At 40.7% G+C, this 19,292-nt stretch overlaps 1 protein-coding gene across 1 annotated transcript in view; it reads left to right on the top strand.

Moving 5' to 3' along the window:
• Positions 1–18,964, top strand: part of pard6gb (par-6 family cell polarity regulator gamma b) — a 34,000-nt gene extending 15,036 nt beyond the window's left edge. Inside the window, exon 3 of the mRNA XM_042435697.1 lies at positions 17,328–18,964. Within this exon, the coding sequence (XP_042291631.1) occupies positions 17,328–18,409 (1,082 nt within the window). The 3' untranslated portion in view covers positions 18,410–18,964. The remainder of the gene's footprint in view (positions 1–17,327) is intronic.
• The last annotated feature ends 328 nt before the right edge of the window (positions 18,965–19,292 follow it).

The following is a 19,292-nucleotide window of genomic DNA, read 5'->3' as shown; positions in this document are numbered from 1 at the left end:
ACTCTGCTATATACACAGCTGCTCTCCATTCAAGAATCCCATCACACCTCAACAGAGTTTCTGTTATGACTACTCAGATTCTCAAAAAGCCTGTAGCTGAGTTGAAATTGACCTAATTCTGCATCTAAATAAGCCCAGAGACGCAGGCTCTGGAAATTGTATGCTAGATGTGATGAATATAGCCGGTCCTTCAGGGACAAACAAACAACTTCCTAAGCCGCTACCACTGCCACAGCCACTCCTCAGCAGCATGAACCTTCAAAGAGAGAAAACAAGCTTGAAATACTTCAGTCCCTTGTTTCTTTCCTTGGTTTACGGCTTGAAAGTAGAATGAGATCCTGTGACATGTGTAACTTTGAATTTCTCCTCTATGTGGGGGTTTTTGTTCTGTGCTTATGTTTGTTTGTATAATGTCATAAGAATAGAGGAGGAGGAGGGTTTTGGTTTGGGCTTTTCTTCTGTTTTAATTATAGAAAACACAAATGGGCAATCCTGACAGTTCAGATCATCCATAGAATAAGATTTTAACTGAGTTTGGGGTTTTTCTATAGTATTTTACTTTTGAGTCCTTTAGTAACATTTAACAAGAAGTATCCACATCCATGCTTAATCTTTCAATTCTTTTAAAAAGTTTTTAGTAAAAACAAATCAACTTTAAAGAAAGTTTTGGTCTCCATTTTGGGAAATACACATTCACTTTCTTGCTAGGAGTGATAAGGAGATAGGTAAGACTCTCGATATGTAAGGCTACAGCAAGTAGCCGGTTAGCTTAGCTTAGCTTAAAGATTGGAAACAGGCTTGACTTTTTACAGATTAAACAAATGACATATAACATGTTAATTAGTGAGCTTCAGAGGTACTGGTGGGCAGATTTTGTTACCTTCAGACAGAGCTGTTACTTCCTGTGTCCAGTCTTTATGCTGAGCTAACTTAACCGGCTGCTGGCTGTAAGCTTATATTGAATGGATAGAGAGTGTAGGATCTGCCTACCAGGAATTCATAAGCTCACGAATTAACATGTTATATCTAGTTTGATTAATCCATACAAAAATAATTTGTTAGTTCATTAGTGGGTTTAAGAGGTGTTGGTAGGCAAATTTTATAATAAATAAGCATATTTCCCAAAATGCTATACCAATCCTTAAAGTTTTGCTGTCTGTTCCTCAGAGTTAAAGAGCAACAGCTTGTTTTTAGATTCACCACTTTACATTGAGAGGACAATCACAAGAGGCAGAGATAACAGTTTTATCATACAGCCATAGGATCATTGCAGTAGACAAGAAAGCAATGCAGTTATCACAGTGGCTATTAACTCTGTTCACCCACATGTAAGTCCACCTATGTTATGTTGGGTTTTAACATAATTTTGAGAAATATAGGAATGTGCTGAAGTTCACTTTACACGTTGAGGGCTCAGCAAACACATTTAATCAGAAAATTTGAAAGAAATTGAATGTAATGCATGAAACTGCACAGATTAATGATATACACTAGTGCAGGGACAGATTTTTTTTAAACAGGACAGAAACAATACTGACAATGGTTGTATAAGAGAATGCAGTGGAAAATTCCCAAGCCGAGTTTAGAACCAAGCCATGAGTGAAGTGAAGGCAGAGAGTGAAGATTTGGGGTTAGAGAGAACGGGGAATATGAACGCTGGGTGGGTGTTAGTGGGTTTTTTGAGGGAGGAGTTGCTGGTTTGTGCAGAGACGGCTCGCTGTGAGACTGCTCACTGCAGTTCCTCCTTAATTACAGCTCTGCTGGAAGACAAGGCCAGGCTTGCTCTGCCTGTGTATCTGTGTGTATGTGTGTAGCTCTGGAAAACTCAAGCTAATTCACACATACGACTGCAAGCATGAGCGAAGGATTTGTGTCGTTTGAGGGAATCCTAATTTACCTCATTTTATCAAAGCGTACAGGTTGGTTAGAAAAGAGTGGTTGTCACAGATGCACATATCAGATTAAAATGTTGGATTTGTCAGAGTTTTGTTTTGATCTGTTCTGCATAGACCTGGGATACAGTTTGAAATATTCTAGTAACCTTTGGGTGTATTTCACCCTTTAATTTCCAATGGAAGTGACTTTTCAAGGATCATTTCAAAACCGCTCCCTTGAATCTCCATAATCCTCTAAGCCATATAAGACTACATCTACTTCAGGTATGGCCTCAGAGACAACAGGCAGCTTTCTGGCATACATAAGTTGAGCCTTGAGAAGTGTTTGGTAGCTAGCATAACATCAACCTAGTACTGCCTCTGCAAAAGGGTTATTTTGGGAGTCCATAATTACAAAGGAGGGACTGACTTTGCTTCTTGACAGCTCACCCGCAGCAAACGCACTCACCATTGGCAAGATTGGCTGCAGAGCCACCCTGCTCACTTTAAGGTAGGCCGTGTCTTGGCTACAAAAACAGGCTGATGCTCACTGCTGATAGCTACCCTAAATTTGAGTTAATAAACAAGCAACTCTGTCACCCTCCCTTATTTTCAGATATAAGTAAGAATTGCCACTGATGCACATGGCAGGCCCATATGCTATAAATACTGTACATTGCAAACACACACCTACTTCATCCCCTGAAACCAATCAGATGTGCTCAGTCTTGAAGCATGTGAAACCATTTATTTTCCCCATTTGATGACCCTGGTCAGAAGTTCACACTCCCAGAGACAAAAACCATACAGAACTAAATCCACTCAACATGAAAGCCTGTGCAAATATGGCTATATGGGCTGTGTGCACGTGCACTGTATGAACTCTTTTAACTGCGTCCTTTAGCCGGTATTGACACAGTGTTTCTGTCCGAGTCAGGGTCTATGTTTTTTATTTGTGTGTGTCTTTGTGTTTGGTCAGTGAGACATTGGATCTCTAACTTTGGGGAGACTCGGTCACATGGTATGTGTGCACACATGGGCATGCACTAACATGATTACATGCGATGCTGCATGCTGGACAGCAGATCATGCCTTTAGCATTAAAAAGGCATGTTTATGTGTCACAACCCATTGAATAAATGTGTTTTTTTTCCCCTTGAAATGGCCTAATCTGGTCCAGCTGAGAGGGAGTTGACTGTTTCTTTAGGGTTGTTTACTCTTCTCATATCCCCTTGTGGCCAAGCCACACTGACGAAATCAGAAGCCATTTTGTTGTTTCTTTTTTTAAGGAAGGAAGGGGGCTGCATTTTAGAGTTATTTATCACTTTTTCCAATGGCTGTCTGAATATGAATAGAATTTAACAATTGTTCATATAATCGCTTATTTGTAATAAAAACTCTGTGTGGACCTTTGCACCAGTATCAACTGTGTGTGTGTGTGTGCGTGCGCTTGAGGAATTAAAGGAACAATTACAGCCGGCTAAATGAATAAGTATAGCCATATATAGGTCATGAGGCTAAAACAATGACATAAGCTGTCATGCCCCTCACCAGCCTGACCATTGTTCAGCCATAACTTGCACTGGAGGGCTTCGATTGGCTAGAATAGAGACAGACGTATTTCTGATTGGCTGTCACAAATCACCAGAGCTGGCAATGAGCCTGACAGTAGCCACTGCAAACTTCAACATCAAAGTAAATCACAAAGGGGATCTCAAACATGCGTCTCATCTCTGGTCTGCGCGTGGTGTAATTGATTATTCATTTTTACTCATCATTTGATCATGTTGTGTTTTGCCCTGCCATACAGAAATACTTATGATAAATACATCTGTCATTCAGGATCAAACCCCCATATAAGTACCAAATGGAAATTTTGCAGGATAGTTAGATGTTAGATAAATGTTGTCTTAGAAAGGAAAGAAGGGCTTAAAGTGAATAGCTGCAATTTTATTATAAAATCACTCGTTATTGCATTCCTTTCAGTCATAGTCACATAAAGGTGCACTTGTCTGATTCACTGTCTGCCGTTGAGCCCGTTTTGGATGAGTGCAGCACTGATGCAAACATCAAACTTTGATAAAGTTTCACAAATTCTGATTTTTACCTAAAGCTTTGATCTGCAGTAAAATACACCGTCTTATGAGCTCCTGAGCTGACTCACAGATGTCTGGCAGGAATAGACAGACACACCGTGAGAAGACGCTGCCCCCTTATCCCACCCACTCCTCCCACCCCTTCTCCAAACATGTGGGCCACGAGTTGGTGGTTGAATCAGGCCAACTCAGCAGTTCAGGATGGGAGAGGAAGGAAAAGAATGGAGGAGGGGAAGAATGAGCCCTGACTCTTGTCCTGATATGAATTGTGTCCTAGAGACCCGTTGAAACAATAGACACTGACAGCTCATGTGGAAATGCCACCACAGACAGTTTTGATGTGTGTGTGTGTGTGTACAAAAGAGAGAGAGATAAAGAAAGAGAGATAGAGTTGTGGTTTGAATGCAGAGACTAGATGAGGAAAGCCGCAAATGGAGGCAGTGGAGCAGAGCAGGAAGAACCAAGGATATGTGTCACCACACACACACAGGAAGTGTTCTGTTCTGCTCTGTGGTTGTGTAAGAAAGGGTGTTGGTGTTTCAGGTGCACGGGAGGATGAGCACCGGGCCTGTCCGAGCTTGCAAAGGATTTACCCAATCACGTTCAAGGAATGAGGGGCCCTCACCTGGAAGCCAGGAAGGGGCTTTTTCATTGACCCTTGTTCATGACTGAATAGGGGTCAGTGAGGGTGCTCACTCTAATTGCACTCATACAAGTACAAAGCTCATGCTGAATCCTGTTCAAAGGATTAAGAATTGTAATATGAATCACTGACAAAAGTTCAAACTATCGTTGATTTGTAACAAAACAAATCACACTTGACTGCTTCTCAGTAGATAAGGTGTGTGTGACTTTATTCACCCCCCCCTGCTTCTGTATTTGTCTGCTTGGATAAAAAAAGATAAAAAAAATGATCTCATTCATCTTTGGAGACAACATTTTCTCTGGTCGCTTATAAATCGAGTTGTAATGTGGTGGGTTGTTTTTCTTGCCTACATTGTGAATGAAATGAACGTCTCCAGAGGCAATTTCATAATAACAAAGGATCGCTTTTCCCGTGGGTTGATGTAAGACTCTCTCAGCAAGACGTCTTCCGTGAGACAATTGGTGACAGTCTTGCTTTCTGTTCTCCCGTAAGCCCGGCAGTTTACCGCAAAAGAAATAGAAATTGGCTCCCATGGAGTATGGCAGATTGTCACTCTTTTCACCTGTTTACAGAGGGAAATTTCTCAACTTTCAAATCTTCCTTTGTCCTTGATTGTCTCATTTCCCTTACCTGTCTGTTTGAATGTCACATCCTCCAGCATTTCTCTGCTTGTCTACAGTATGTTATGTGTCTGTGTGAGTCAGTGAGAGAGACATAATCCTCCTTGTCTGCTTGTTGCTTATCACTTGCAACCGATAAAAGATTAGAAAGTGACTCTGGCACAGATCAGTGCCAAAAGGTTCATGAGGACAAAGGTGGAGGTTATAAATAAGGGTAGCAGCAAATACATGCAAACCAGGAGGCCCATACAGAGTTATTTCTCCTTTTAAAGTTTATTAGTAATGTATAATATAACTATTTATATGTGCCAGTTCCTATATCTAGCTTCTGAGACGTTCTCATGTGAGACAGCTAAATACACAGACCGATATATGTTGTTGTCAGTGGTTTAGCTCAATTTAGTTGGTTTATACCATATAGTATATTTGAGTTCACCCACCCTCCGCAGAAACCACTGCATTCTCTTTACATGTGGGTTTACTATCCTTAGCTCTCCCTGCCAGTATGGCCACTTTTTTATGGCAATTCACTAAACCTGTTTGCCACTGTTTTAAATAACACAAATAATTTCAACACATCTACAACCCTGGATGAGTTTAGCCATTTTCTTAACTGTAAAACTATCTCAACAAGCTATTACAAATGAACCATATTCCCTTTTCCCCCACTCCTGAAGTGAGCCCACATGAATAATATTCACATAGGACTCGTAAACATTGTTCTCTTCAGATGTGAAGCAAATACAATTGAGAGCAAATCTTTTCAGCCTGGGGCTCATTAAACATTATTTGGTGGTCGAAGAGACTGGAAGCTGCTACGCTTGTGGATTTGTGAGTGTCTGAAAGGAATTGAGAATTTATAATAAATCTGAAAATTAAGTTGATTAATTATTTGATAGGAAATTAATTGGAAACTATAGTGATAATCAAGTCCTTTTTCAAGCAAAAATATTGCTTCTCAATTTTGAGGATTGTGATAGTAAATCAATCATTTTGGGGCATTTGGGTGATTATTTAGTTATTTGACAACATCAACTTGAGCTTTAGGGAAGTTTAACATGCATTTTTCACTATTTTCTAACATTTTATAGCAGGTTTTATAGCATTTTATATTTATCAATTGAGAAAATCCTCAGATCAGTCGATAAATTAAAATAATTGTCACAATAGTTGTAGCCCTACTTTATACAGCAGTCTCTATTATGTTGAGTCATAAAAAGTGGCACAATGTAATTTCTGAAAGAAGAAACAGCACATTAATTCTTTTACTTTGTCAAAGTTGAACTCGTAAGAAATAAAACTCATCCTTGCTCAATCAAATACCCTCAGAGGTCTTGCTGCTACAGCCTTATATGGTCTGGTATGACGAGTAGCTTATGATGACTAATGCTAGCTTTCAATAAATATTGCTATGTAACAAATATTATTGCATTAATAAGCTGACTGTATGATTCTTCTTTTTGCGTGCTATCGTTACTCTACATTTTAGCTTTTTCTGTTATCCTGTAATTGCTGCTTGTGACCACAGCCACAGTTGAATATCAGAAAAAAATACCATATGTTTCCTCATAGTTGTAGGGCATTCAAAGTCATTCTGTTGTCAATGTTTTCCTTAAGTCTGTCTCATTTAAATCTTTCTTCTCTCTTACACACACCCACTTAATCACTCACATGGACTCTCACACAAACAGAAGGCCAGACAGGTGGTAAAGACTCAAGTCCAAGTCTGCTGCTGTGACTTGTAACACCAGAATCTATTTCCCATGATCCCATATTTGCCAAGAAAACAAAAAAAGCCCATTGAATATATTATTTGTCATATAGTTACAGGACTTGAGTGTGTTTTTAATGTTTACACATGAGTCAGAATCTTATTTTTTCTATTTGAAATAAAAACCTGTCCACTGCTTATGGCTTAATAAATCTTTTGCTAAGTAAAGAGTCCAAGATTTCCATTAACTTTATATTCTACATTGACATTTTATTTATATCTTCAAATGGGTAGCAAGCAGTGAAGGCAGGCTTGGTACCTGTGGGCCAGATGGCAGTGAAGCCTTTGTGGAGCTTAAATCAACAGCATGTGTTTTCTGAGTTGGAAACATGCATATGATCAGCAGAGAGGCCGCTGGATTAAAACCAGAAGCAGTAGTTAGTTATTTTCGAGAGAAAGAAAGAGGGAGGAAGGTTAGGTTAGGTTTTTTTTTTCTGAAGAGGGGAGCACTTGATGGAGTGGAGAATGTTCCTATTGAAAGTTTGGAGGAATGCAAGATCTGTCTACTCCGTCGCTCTCCTCTTCCTCCGTCTTTGATGTTTCACCCTCCCCTCCTCTGCTGTGTGTCAGCTCCCCCGCACACAAACACAGGTTAATCTCCTTATGTATGCACGTGCACTCTCCTACTTCCCTTCTCTTTAAATACCCTTCTCTTGGTCTTAAACTCTGTTACCCTTGTGATTCGGCCCCAACATCTGCATGTGTGTGTGAATAAAGTTGCTGGTGGTGTGTGGGGTCGGGTGTGTGATACCTGCAGCGAATCTTAAACCTGCGACTCCTTCCCCTTCCTACCCCACCATGCAGACCGAGCCAGAACGGAGCAGACAAGGCAGCTCCATTTAACTTGTCCCAGATGTGCAGCCCGGCCCCTGTATGCTGCAGTAACTGCTAGTGAAATGAGTGCAGGGAGTAAAAGAATGGAGGGGGTGCATTAACTTGTAAGCAGCAGTTTAATGTTGTATCTGGTCAAAGCAAAGCTATTTTACTCACTTTTGACTTATTGACTACTATAACAATACATCTTACTTTTTGTCTTAAAGACTATAGCAATATATTTTATTTGGTAAACTGATCATATGATTTGTAAATTAAATCTTCATTTCTTAAGTATCTACTAACTATAGTTGTCAGATAAATGAAGTGGAGTTAAAAGTACAATACTTCCCTCTGAAATACAGTGAAGTAGAAGAATAAGTAGCAGTGCAATTACCTCAAAATTGCACTGAAGCACAGTAATTGAGTAAATGTATTTACTTTCCACCACTGCCTGTACCTTCATTCCTTTCCATGCAGCCGGCATAACACAACGAGATCACAGAAACTTCCAGTAAGTTCCTACCCAAACCTTCAGCGCAGCTGTCGATTATAACCATGTACGTTTATCGAGCTTCTCCAAATTTCCACCCGGGCCCTGCCTCAACCACCCCTGCAAGAATGTGAAATATGTTTGCATGTTTAAAAAAAAAAAAAAAAGGTTCTTCTTTATTCTGTCTGGTTTCTTTTTCCATGTTAGTGTTAGCTGAATGTGTTGGCAGCAGCCCCTAAACACAGAGACCGTCTCCGATGGGGAAGAGAAGAGACGTCCAAGAATACTGATTGTTTTGGGTCATTCCTTACATTTATATTTGTACCTCTCAGGAGTGGGTGGTCCATTAAGGGCACTGGGGTGTCGCCTCTCCTGCAATTCCAATTGTGAAATACTTATTTTAATGAATGATCGTTTTTATTATTGTTGTTTGTGTGTGTGTGTAAATTTCAGTTGTCATATAAATCATACATAATTACAGAAACGTGCAATGACTAATGAAAAAGTGCTGCCTACAGTCTTTGTCTGTATGCTGAAGGGCGTATCTTCTCCACCCGAGGGCGGTATGTGTGTAATATGTTTGGCTTTTCCTGGTTGCCACTGATTGGTTGACGCTGCACGCCGAACATAACTGAATCTGGTGTGGAAATTTTTACACCTGAGAAATGTTGCCAGATTGGGCGATTTTTTTCGTCCAATTGCTGCTCCCTTATTAGATAACATTTACCCCCTGAAGGCAGACAAATTGTATATTGATCGTTGTGGTACTGTGGTGATAATTGTGAAGTGAAAGGAGTTGCTAAGTGGCCACCAAAAGGTACTTTTTTAAACTTTTAGAAACCAGCAGCTGGCTTCCTGACAGGGCCATAGAGAAAAGTCACACCACGCCACTACCTCCCATTTGAAGGGGCTCCACATGATCTGGCAACTAAAAGCTGCTGCATGTGGCTTTAGAAGAGAAACACCTGTCGTAGTACTTGCCTCAGTTCTGTTACATGGGAGAGAAAAGTGCTATTCAGCTCATTTTATTCTATTTGGATGTGTTGTTTGAAACTGCTGGAGAGTCATGAAAACCAGCTATTTCTGACCCCACGCTATGAGGAGAAAGCAATACAAAGCACTCTGCATTTCATTAAATCATGTCTTTTCTAATGCAAACAGGGTAAAAAAAATTCAAATGTGGGAAAAGGAAGAATGTTTCAGTGGACACAGAATGCTTACTGTACAGCATTGTCCTGAACTGCTTTGTTTCGTCCTGCATGGCTCTGCTCTGTCATGTGCCGTTTCATCCAGTTCTACTTTATGCCATATTCCTGGTGGTTTTAAAAGTAAGGATCTTCCAGCTGTGTGCGTGTGTGTGTGTGTGTGTGTGTGTGTGTGTGTGTGTGTGTGTGTCTGCTCTGTGGGGCCCAGGAATGAAGCCCACTGCCACAGCATCCAGTGACCTAATGCAAAAGGCAGCAGGGTCTAGCACTATTCACTATTCTCTCTATGTGCCTTGTCTCTCCCCCTCTCCAGTGATTATGGTCTCTCCTGTCACTAAGCACTTTGTCACGCTTGGCCGAAAACCATGATGGGGGCTGGGGGGGGGGTTGTTGGGGTGCAGGAATGTCACTTGCATAGATGGACTGTAGCTGGATATGCTGTAGACAGAGCAACAGGGTGTAGGTCATAGGCTGTAGTTTAAGCATACATATCTGTATGGTAAATGTGAAGCTACAGCTAACAGCCAGTTAGCTTGGCTCAACATAAAGACTGGAAATGGGGAAACCACTAGTCTGGCTTTGTCCAAAGGTAACAAATCCACCTATCAACACCTCTAAAGCTCACCAATTATGTTATATCTTGTTTGTTAAATCCACACAAAAACCAAAGTATGGGCAGACCTTTGGACAGAGTGAGGCTAGCTGTCTCCTCCTGTTTCCACTCTGTTAACCGAAGCTAACCAGCTGCTGGCACTATATAGCGAGACAAAATCATGACGTCCTGAGGTTTATACTTTCTTTATTCTAGGACAAATTAGCATCCATTACAGCACTTGCTTTTAGACGTTGAAACCTTTCTGATTTTGACAAAGTTAAAAAATAAACAAAAACTAAAGCTCCCATGAAAATTATAACTTGGTTTCATCCATTTCTATAGTATTTTCCTATGTCTAAAGTCAATTTTCCAACTCTTAAGCTGTAATCTCTACTGTCTAAAAACTTCTTTCTGTCCTGCTGTTATAACAAGCATGTCTGAATTAAGTGCGGCCCCCTGTCTTGCTAGTGCCTCTTTTTTCAAGCCTTGGTGTTTAACTGCAATGGTCTAAGGATTATTGGAAATAGGGTTAGTTAAAAGGAGCAATAACAACAATATTGAATAAACAGCAATATTAAACTAGGTTTTCCTACTTGTGGAACAGAATTTGAAAGTTTCGGTTTCACTTTGGCTCTCTATCGTACGGACATTAGAGTGCACATCGATCTTGTCATCTAACTGTTTGGCAAGAAAGTAAATAAGCGTATTTCTCAAAATGTCAAACTACTCCTTTTTTAAGTCAGAGGAATTCAAAACAAATTTAGATACATGGTTTTCACAGGACAGAAATAATGTATCGAATCAAGACTAGATGTTAAATCTAGCATGTAGCATTTAATTAGAATTTCATATATGCTTAACATGTCTCAATTACCCAACTGTAAGTAGTATTCCTCGCATGGTCTGGCATTACCTCGGTAGCTGGCCATATTGCTTCTGTGAAGCCGTCTGAAAGGACTGTGTGTTTGTAAATTCCTCACCAAGGCTGCTATGTCTGGGTCATGTCACTGGGTAAAAATATCATTACCAGGGGGTCACAGCCCCGAGGGGCCACCACTAAAGCTGTTAGCAGGGTGTTGATGTTGTCGCCTCTACCCCAAGCCTCACACGCACATAATAACAAGGCTTTCCACTGATAAAGTTATGTTTTTAAAATCAGTAATGATTAAATGTTAAAAGTCTAATTGGCACTTTTCAAGACATTGTGGTCACCGTTGTGCTTTTACAGTATGTTATTAATACATGTTTTCTCACAGCGGCTTTGACAGTGACTCAACCAATCAGAGCTGAGAATTGGTGCTTTTTATATAAAGATGAATCCAGTATGTATCCCCTTTTTACTGGCTACCAAGCACAAAGATTTCCATTCATACAGATTAACATGTTCATGTGTGACACGCAGCCACTGTGCATAAACACATGCTAGTATTGTACACACAGCACAAACAAGAAAAAATACCAATTCTGGCTCTGGTTACGCAAACAACTTGTGTTTTCATCTCTTGTCCTTGTGATGTTCTCTTTGCCAACACAGGTACAACAAAAATACTTAATATAGTGTGCCAACTTTCACAAAGCTCCGTGTGAAATATCACACATGAGGCCGGCCCCCATACACTTCTTCAAACATAATTAGTCTGAACTTCTGTTTAGTGATTGGTGCCGCTCGGGGAACCAAAAGCATTTCAGTCATGTTGTGGCTACAGTGTTGCATATTCACTGATGTAAAGCCAAGAGCTTGTGTTTGTGTTTGTTTGCAACAGTTTACTTTTTCACGTTACTGCTCATGCTGGTGCAGGCACACACTGGTGTATTACTGTCATTACATCACACATAAAATTACCAAAGCATAAAAAGGATTTCAAATACTGTGTCCAAATAGAAGTGTTTTTTGTTTTGGTTCATTTCCATCGTATTTTCTGTCTCCGTTTACAGTTGTTGAGTCAGAAGTGAACGTATGAAGACCTGCCAGGAACAAGTGTGCACAGAGGCCCCTAATGGTTGATCATAAAACTCTTTAGATTCCTGTCTTTTATGGGAGATGGTGGAAAAGCAGTAGGGCTTTAAATGACCTTCTTTTCACAGCTTTGGTTAACTAGAGGTGGGCTTCAGTGGAACAAAGACTATTTTTCCTCTTTTTCCTTTGCTTTGCAAGTATGAGAACAGCGTGGGGCATTCAATAACAAGCTCACTTCTACTGGGTCTGTTTCTTTTCTCTTCCCAAGTGCATTCAGGAAGAATCTTAAGTTTGTCAGGTTCTCAGTTTTCATTAAAGTTAATATTGAGTAAGGCTGTTAAAAAGATTGGCAATATGCCAGTGATCAACATTACTTGGCAAGCTTAAACTAGCCAGTTGCTTTGGGTCAAAGCAGCCCTCGCCTGTCTCAAGAAGTTATGCAGGTCTTCAGTCTGTCCAGAGATATCCCCAACTACATTTATCCCCACATTCCTCGAGTCTCATGCGTGCGCACACAGGCAGACATGCACAACAGAGAGCAGAATGTAGAAGTCATCCTGAAGCCATCTTTTCACCTCTGACCTCTTTCCCCTGACCTTGTGTGGGGTTGTGGATTGGAGCCACATTAGGTGGCATTTTCTGGCATCATGGGGTTTTTTGCCTCAGGTCAGCTTGAGCATTCCTAATTTTATGTCAGTATTGCAGTCTAGTCAGTGAATTTAGATTTACAATGCTGGAAAACTTGGCAAAGTTTAATTTCCTACTGTCAGTTTCTGACCTTATTTCTTTATCCACCAAACTGTGTCACGGCTCTCGTATTACCCTCACTGATACTCTTTACCACAGATGTTTAATGTTATTTAAGTGAATAAATGTTTTTCCACCCTTGTCAGCATTTAGCCTAGCTATTAGCTGGATTTCTTGGAGAATTTCCCTGACTTTAAGTATAGAACAAACTGAAGATTTGATTAAATGCAAAAAGCTAGTGTGTGCATGCCTTCTCTGTGCACAATGTGTTCCTAGATTGTGTATCACCTAAATTGTCATTTTATATTCCACACCCTGATAGTAAAATTACATTTGATAATACTTAACATCGTGGAAATATTGACTAATGGCTAATTGAAACACAAAGCTATTCTAATAGGCTTTAGTTATTAGGTGCTGTCAAGCTTGCAGATGCCTGGCAATGACCCGATAGTCTTTGATCAACGGGTTCACTTTAGTTTACCCATCATGCTTCAGTGTAGTGGGGATTAGGTTTGTCAGGAGTTGTTACGATAACCTTTGAGTGATCAGCTGGAACGTGCGCACTTAGTCCAGCTTCGCGCCAGGATCCCTGTGTGTGTGTGACTCCCACACTTGGCAGGACTGAGTTAGGACTAGAAAGCTGTGACACCTGATAGTTCATCCCCACTTAACTTCTTTAAAGTAATCAGTGACCTTTATGAGATTGAATTGGCCAAGGAAAGTCTTTTGTGATCTGCAGTTTTCTTCTGTCATTGTAGATCCAATTTGGTTTAAAACTCTAGTTTTAAAAGATGCACATGTACATCTTTTTTTCTAGTTTTTTAATCTGCCAGGCCTATGAATTCGCTACAGTAGCAGAGAAATATTATTTTTACTTTGAAAAACCCTTTTCACTTTGACAAATGCAGTGGTCCAGAATGTAATACCCCGGCCCTCAGACAGACAGATAGACAGGGTGCTGCTGCCACAGTCTGGCTCTGTGACTAGACATCTTAATTTGTCTGGCATCTCCAGACTGTGTGATCCCATAATGCTCCAGGGGTTTTATTTATAAGAGGAATACAGCTTCAGCCTTGCTTGTTATGGAAAGCATTAGCACTTAATAGTAGTAACTAACAATTACTATTATCATCAATTAATAGATAATTTGTTTTGTCTATAAATGTTAGAAAACAGTGAAATTTTAGCTGATTTTAAAGATTGCTTGTTTTGTCCAACCACTTTACAATAAAACTTTGTTTTCCATATTCTGTAAAACACTTACAGCAAGGAACTTTTGCCCATGGTCTTAAATGAAAACAGCATTCAAGATGTCCAATGTTTAAATAAAATCCTAAAGTATTTAAAATATTCAATGCTCAATTATCAAATTAAATTGCAATATGAGGCATATCTTCCTGTTTTAAACACAGTAGGGAATGAAACAACAGCCTGTGTTCACATCATCAAAACTTGATGATAACTTACAAACATGAACACGTCTTGTCCTGCAGCTTAGTTTGTTGAACGAGCCACCAAACAAACATTCACCAGGGAAAAGTGCACCACTAACGTCAGTTAGCAGTTAGATAGCCAATTAGCTGCTCAGCTGCAGCACATTAAACAGCATGTAAACATATCTGCAAATGTAACTTCGGACCCGTTAGATGCTGGTTTGGTCGTTGCTCTACAAAATCCCTGTTAGTGACACACTGTCTGTCCATGACTTTTACTTACAGCAGTTTGTTTATTTTGTCTTAAATGAGACATTAAATTTTGCAATTACTCCGTGTTTCACATGTGTGTCGAACCATGGGGGGCGATCCGTACGGATCAACTGCGTTCTGTTACACCACTAGTAAACAGCCATACTTACAAAGTCAGTACCTGTGTGACTGAGAGTATATTGGTTGGTGTACACTGGGCTTGAGCTAGGTTTCTTCTCGCTACGTTTCAATATGAAGTCTCTGGTATTGCTTGTTAAAAGAGAAAGAAAAGGGAAATATGTTATCAATTTTTGGTTTTTAGTCACATTGCTGAACAATAGAGGACATCGTTGAGGCAGAATTTACACATCGACCCTTTAAATGAAGCACTCTTCCTGATGGATTGTTACCAGTGTAATCAGCACAAGGTGTACCAAACCCATATTTAACCCCTGCTCGGCTTAACTAAAATCTCTCCTCCTCAACTACCACCTGAGGATACATAAAAGTACACTCTATGTCTTTGTATTTGTAAGTTTCTTCAAACAAATTACACCAGCGTGGGCTTCTTATGGGATTATGCAGAACAGCTGCGAGACATTACACAGAGAAAGTATAATTACAGTTGTACACATAAGATTTGTGACTGAAAGATCATCTGTTCTACCAGATTCATCGGTGATGTGGTGTGCTATGTTGTGTGGCATTGGTTTCAGACTGAGGTGAGGGTGTGGAAGGAGGGTGTTGCAGCAGAGACCTGTAACGAGACTCTGCAGCAATTCTCTCCAATATGGTTCCTATCATGGAGACTTGCACTTGTGGCAGAAATTCCAGCCCTGTAGCAAATCCCCTTGTCTGGATTCAATCAAAACAGCTTCTGCCACGACATGCAGAGAAAATTAAGTATATCATGCTAAGAACACCATGCCCCTTAGTTTGATGATACTCAGAAGGTCTCGCAAAAATGGCGTTGTTAAAAAAATATGATTTTAAAACAGCAAAAGTTAATAGGAGGCATTTCCCAGGCCCTTTCTTTATCAGGTTGTTTTGGCACTGCAGTTTGGCTTGAGCCCGTGAGCACTTGATTGCTTCATTTAATGCTGTGCCAAGAGACGTCAAACTGCCATTTCACCAACACTCATTTATCATTCTTATTTTTTGTCATGTTCTTTATTTTCCCCCAATGTTATTCATTGCCATTTCCCTGTTTGCACTGTGGTCGGTGTCACTGCTGACCCTCGCAAACTGCTTTTTTTCACCTGACAGCGAGGACATTAAAATTTCACTCTCTGTCCCCAGACTCTCCATACCCCGTTTCGTTTCTGAAACTGTAGTATAACATGGCATTGCTTAGTCAACATTCTGCAAAGGGAGCAAGAGAGAGCCACTGGAGGAAGAAGAAGACGTATAGTAATGATGACTCAGCATTGCATAGGGAGTTGTATGGCAGAGGTCCACTCTTCTCTGAGGCTGGAGGGATGACTAGCCAGCTGGCTCTCCTCTCAGACTCCCTATTTGTTTCAATGTTCTCTCGTTCCACAGTATACTTTGAAGACAGGGCCAAAAATTACAGTGTGCACACCCACAGATGCACCCCCCCTCCCTCTCCCCCCACAATTTCATAAAGCAGGTGTCCCAAACAGTGGGGCAAAGATGACTCATTGTTGTTGCCATGGAAGTGCAGGAGCTGATGCTCCTGCCTAGGGACCTTCACTTCCTGTCACATCATGCTTTGCTGTGTCCAGATTTCCTGCCTGAGAAGGGAAGATTAGAGAGCTATCAAGTTATATTTTTCATTTTGGATGATATTAACTTTCTCTCTATTACATGCCGTCTCTCTCAAAAACACACGTCAATGCATTTTAGGCCTTTTTCATAAGTGTGACTCAGAGCCTCAGTCTTTCCTTCTTTATTTTATCTAAGAGAGTGCATTAGTATGTTTGGCAGCAGCTATGTTGTGCTGAAGAAGTCACTCTCTAGTTGCGAGGATGATCTAATCCTCCATGAAAGTTTTCATTGTTTCATTGATTACTCTAAATCTCTGGTTGTAAACATCATGCTTTAACCAAGATTACAAAACAAATCTTCCCTAAGAGCTTATTTTTTCCACATTATCTTTTATTCCTTTGAGGTCACATACTCTGTAGTGGAGCACTGGCTTTTAATCCTTGCATAACTGTATAATACCAAAAAGCACAATCAGGCTATTTTTATATTTATTGAGTTTTGTGTTTGTACATGCATGTGCCTGTGTATCTGTGTGCAGAAAAGTATACTAGGAATCCCTACAGCTGCTGCCTGGTAGCAGAAGGGTGGGTCACCTCTGTCAGCACAGGCAGGAAAGCTCTGCACACTCAGCATTTTATCAGAACATGCACTCACAGCTTCTCAGTAGTAGCAGTATGTGAATCCAGTTGACATATTCACATGTCATTTATCACATTTAGGTTGGGCTCATTTTTCTAAAAATGTTGTTTATTGTAGATTAAAGCAGGAAGCACTCAGGCCTGTTTTATGGCTTCAGTAATAAGAACTGTGTTAATGTCACATATGGAATGAAATCCATTTAAATGATTGCAGGTCTCTCACAGTAAGACTCTTCTCAATCACATCTGTGCATCATTTAAATAAAGGTTCTTGAGTTTATAAGGCAGGTGGTTTGATTTAAAGGTGTAGGCAAACACTGGAATGTTCATGCACAGTTTTTGTTGTTCCATAATGGAAACTTTTTCTGTTGTCAGTTTAAATTGTGAGATCTTAGGACTTAACATCTAATTTTTCTTCTTCTTTCTGTTTCTCTGTTTCCTTATATTTTTTTGCAGAAGAGGTCGACTATGCTAACTTTGCCACCAACACAATAACGCGCAAGAAGAAGGCGGTGGTCGCACTGCGCAACAATGACGTCAACCGCAAGCGGCCACACATCCGCATTGGCATGCCACAGGACTTCCGGCCCGTCTCCTCTATCATTGATGTGGACATCCTACCTGAATCTCACCGCCGTGTCCGACTGTATCGTCACGGCTCTGACAAACCCCTGGGCTTTTACATCCGAGATGGAACCAGTGTCCGTGTGACACCACACGGGCTTGAGAAAGTCCCAGGCATCTTCATATCTCGGCTGGTGCCGGGAGGATTGGCGGAGAGCACTGGGCTGCTGGCAGTTAATGATGAGGTGCTGGAGGTGAACGGCATTGAGGTGACTGGAAAGTCGCTAGATCAAGTGACGGATATGATGATTGCCAACAGCCACAACTTGATTGTGACAGTCAAGCCGGTGAACCAGCGCAATAATGTGGTCCGCAGTAGCAGGATCTCTGGCAGTTCAGGCCAGTCATCTGACAGCAGCGGGTCAACTGGTTACCCGAGTTTGTCAGTAGCCTCAGTTGGGGTGATGTCCTCTGGAGCACATGGGTACCAAGACGACCTGGAAAGTGATGACGATGCAGATATCGTCATTGAGAGCAGCCTCAAGCGGCCATCTCAGAGGTCCAATGCTTCCCTAGCGTCCAGCTTGTCTCGCACGCATCAGCAGACGCCAACAACCGCCTCAGGCCCGGCGGCACCTCCCAGCCCTCCCACACGTCCCTCATCGGTGGTCTCCACTGCCTCCTTCCATTCCCAACCAAGCCTTAACGGAGGCTCCCACCATCACCACCACCAACACAGCAGCCTCAGCTACCAGCTCCACAGAGACCTGAACCTGCAGCACAACCCGCACCAACAGTCCCAGCACAGTCATCATCACCATGTACAGCCTCCGCATCACAGCAGCAACCCCGCCCTCCGCCACAGCAACGGCAGCCTGCACAAAATCCTCAGCTCCCTGAAAACGGACCCACGACACAGTCTTGCACTGCCCAGGGGAGGGGTGGAGGAGGACGGCACTGTCATTACTCTATAATACTTATAAAATTTCTGCACAGAGACAGAAACATCCCAACTGCTCAGAGACTAAAACTGGAACACCAGGCCGGATAAATATGAGCATGAGTGTGTTTTGTCAAGATACTAATTTTGTAACTTCTGTTTGTTTTTACAAGATGATTGGTTGATGATTGGAAGTTGCAAACCAGGAAACAAGAAAACTTAATGTATATATTTTTTGTATTTTTAAAAGTTCTTTTTGTCTTACATCAAAAGATTTGTACGTATGTAAGTAATAAGCATCAGAACAAAAACTGTTTTTAGGCAAGTCCACTGTATCCTAGAATTCTGAATGTGGCAACAGCCTGATATCTTTTGTTAGTGACCACTTTTTATTATGATTCTTTTCATTCTTATTACTGGGACCAACTTGGGGTTTGCTTATGGATGTTTTTAAAGAGTAAATCTATATTTCTTATATTCTGATAAATGCTGTGTAGAGTATGATTTTTTTTTTAATAGTTCTTTTATGCATTGATGATTGTGATCAAATCCTTGTATCTGTTCCAATAAATTATTCTAAGTCTCTCAATTTTGTAAATCTGAAATGTGATCTTTTGTTTTAGCATTTACATGTTTGATTCCATAATATTTGGACTGTGTGATTTAAAAGTCACTGATTCATTTAATTCTGGCGACACAACTACTTAACTAGCTAATTGGTTTTTAACCACTTATGGGCAAAAATTATTTTCCCTTAAGTTATTTTTTGGACTGAAAATAGTGCTGTATCGTATATCAGAAAATACCCCAAAACAAAAAAGAGAGGTAACTTGAGTCAAAAGGTTGAAAGAGTGGATAGAAATGTTAAATTGACAGATTAAAGTTTGTGTGATTCTATTTGTGTCTGTTTAACCTCA

Source organism: Thunnus maccoyii, chromosome 15, assembly GCF_910596095.1.
Source record: "Thunnus maccoyii chromosome 15, fThuMac1.1, whole genome shotgun sequence".
NCBI lineage: Eukaryota > Metazoa > Chordata > Actinopteri > Scombriformes > Scombridae > Thunnus > Thunnus maccoyii.
The sequence above is the reverse complement of the archived record's forward strand: the minus strand, read 5'-3'. Positions and strand labels throughout refer to the sequence as shown.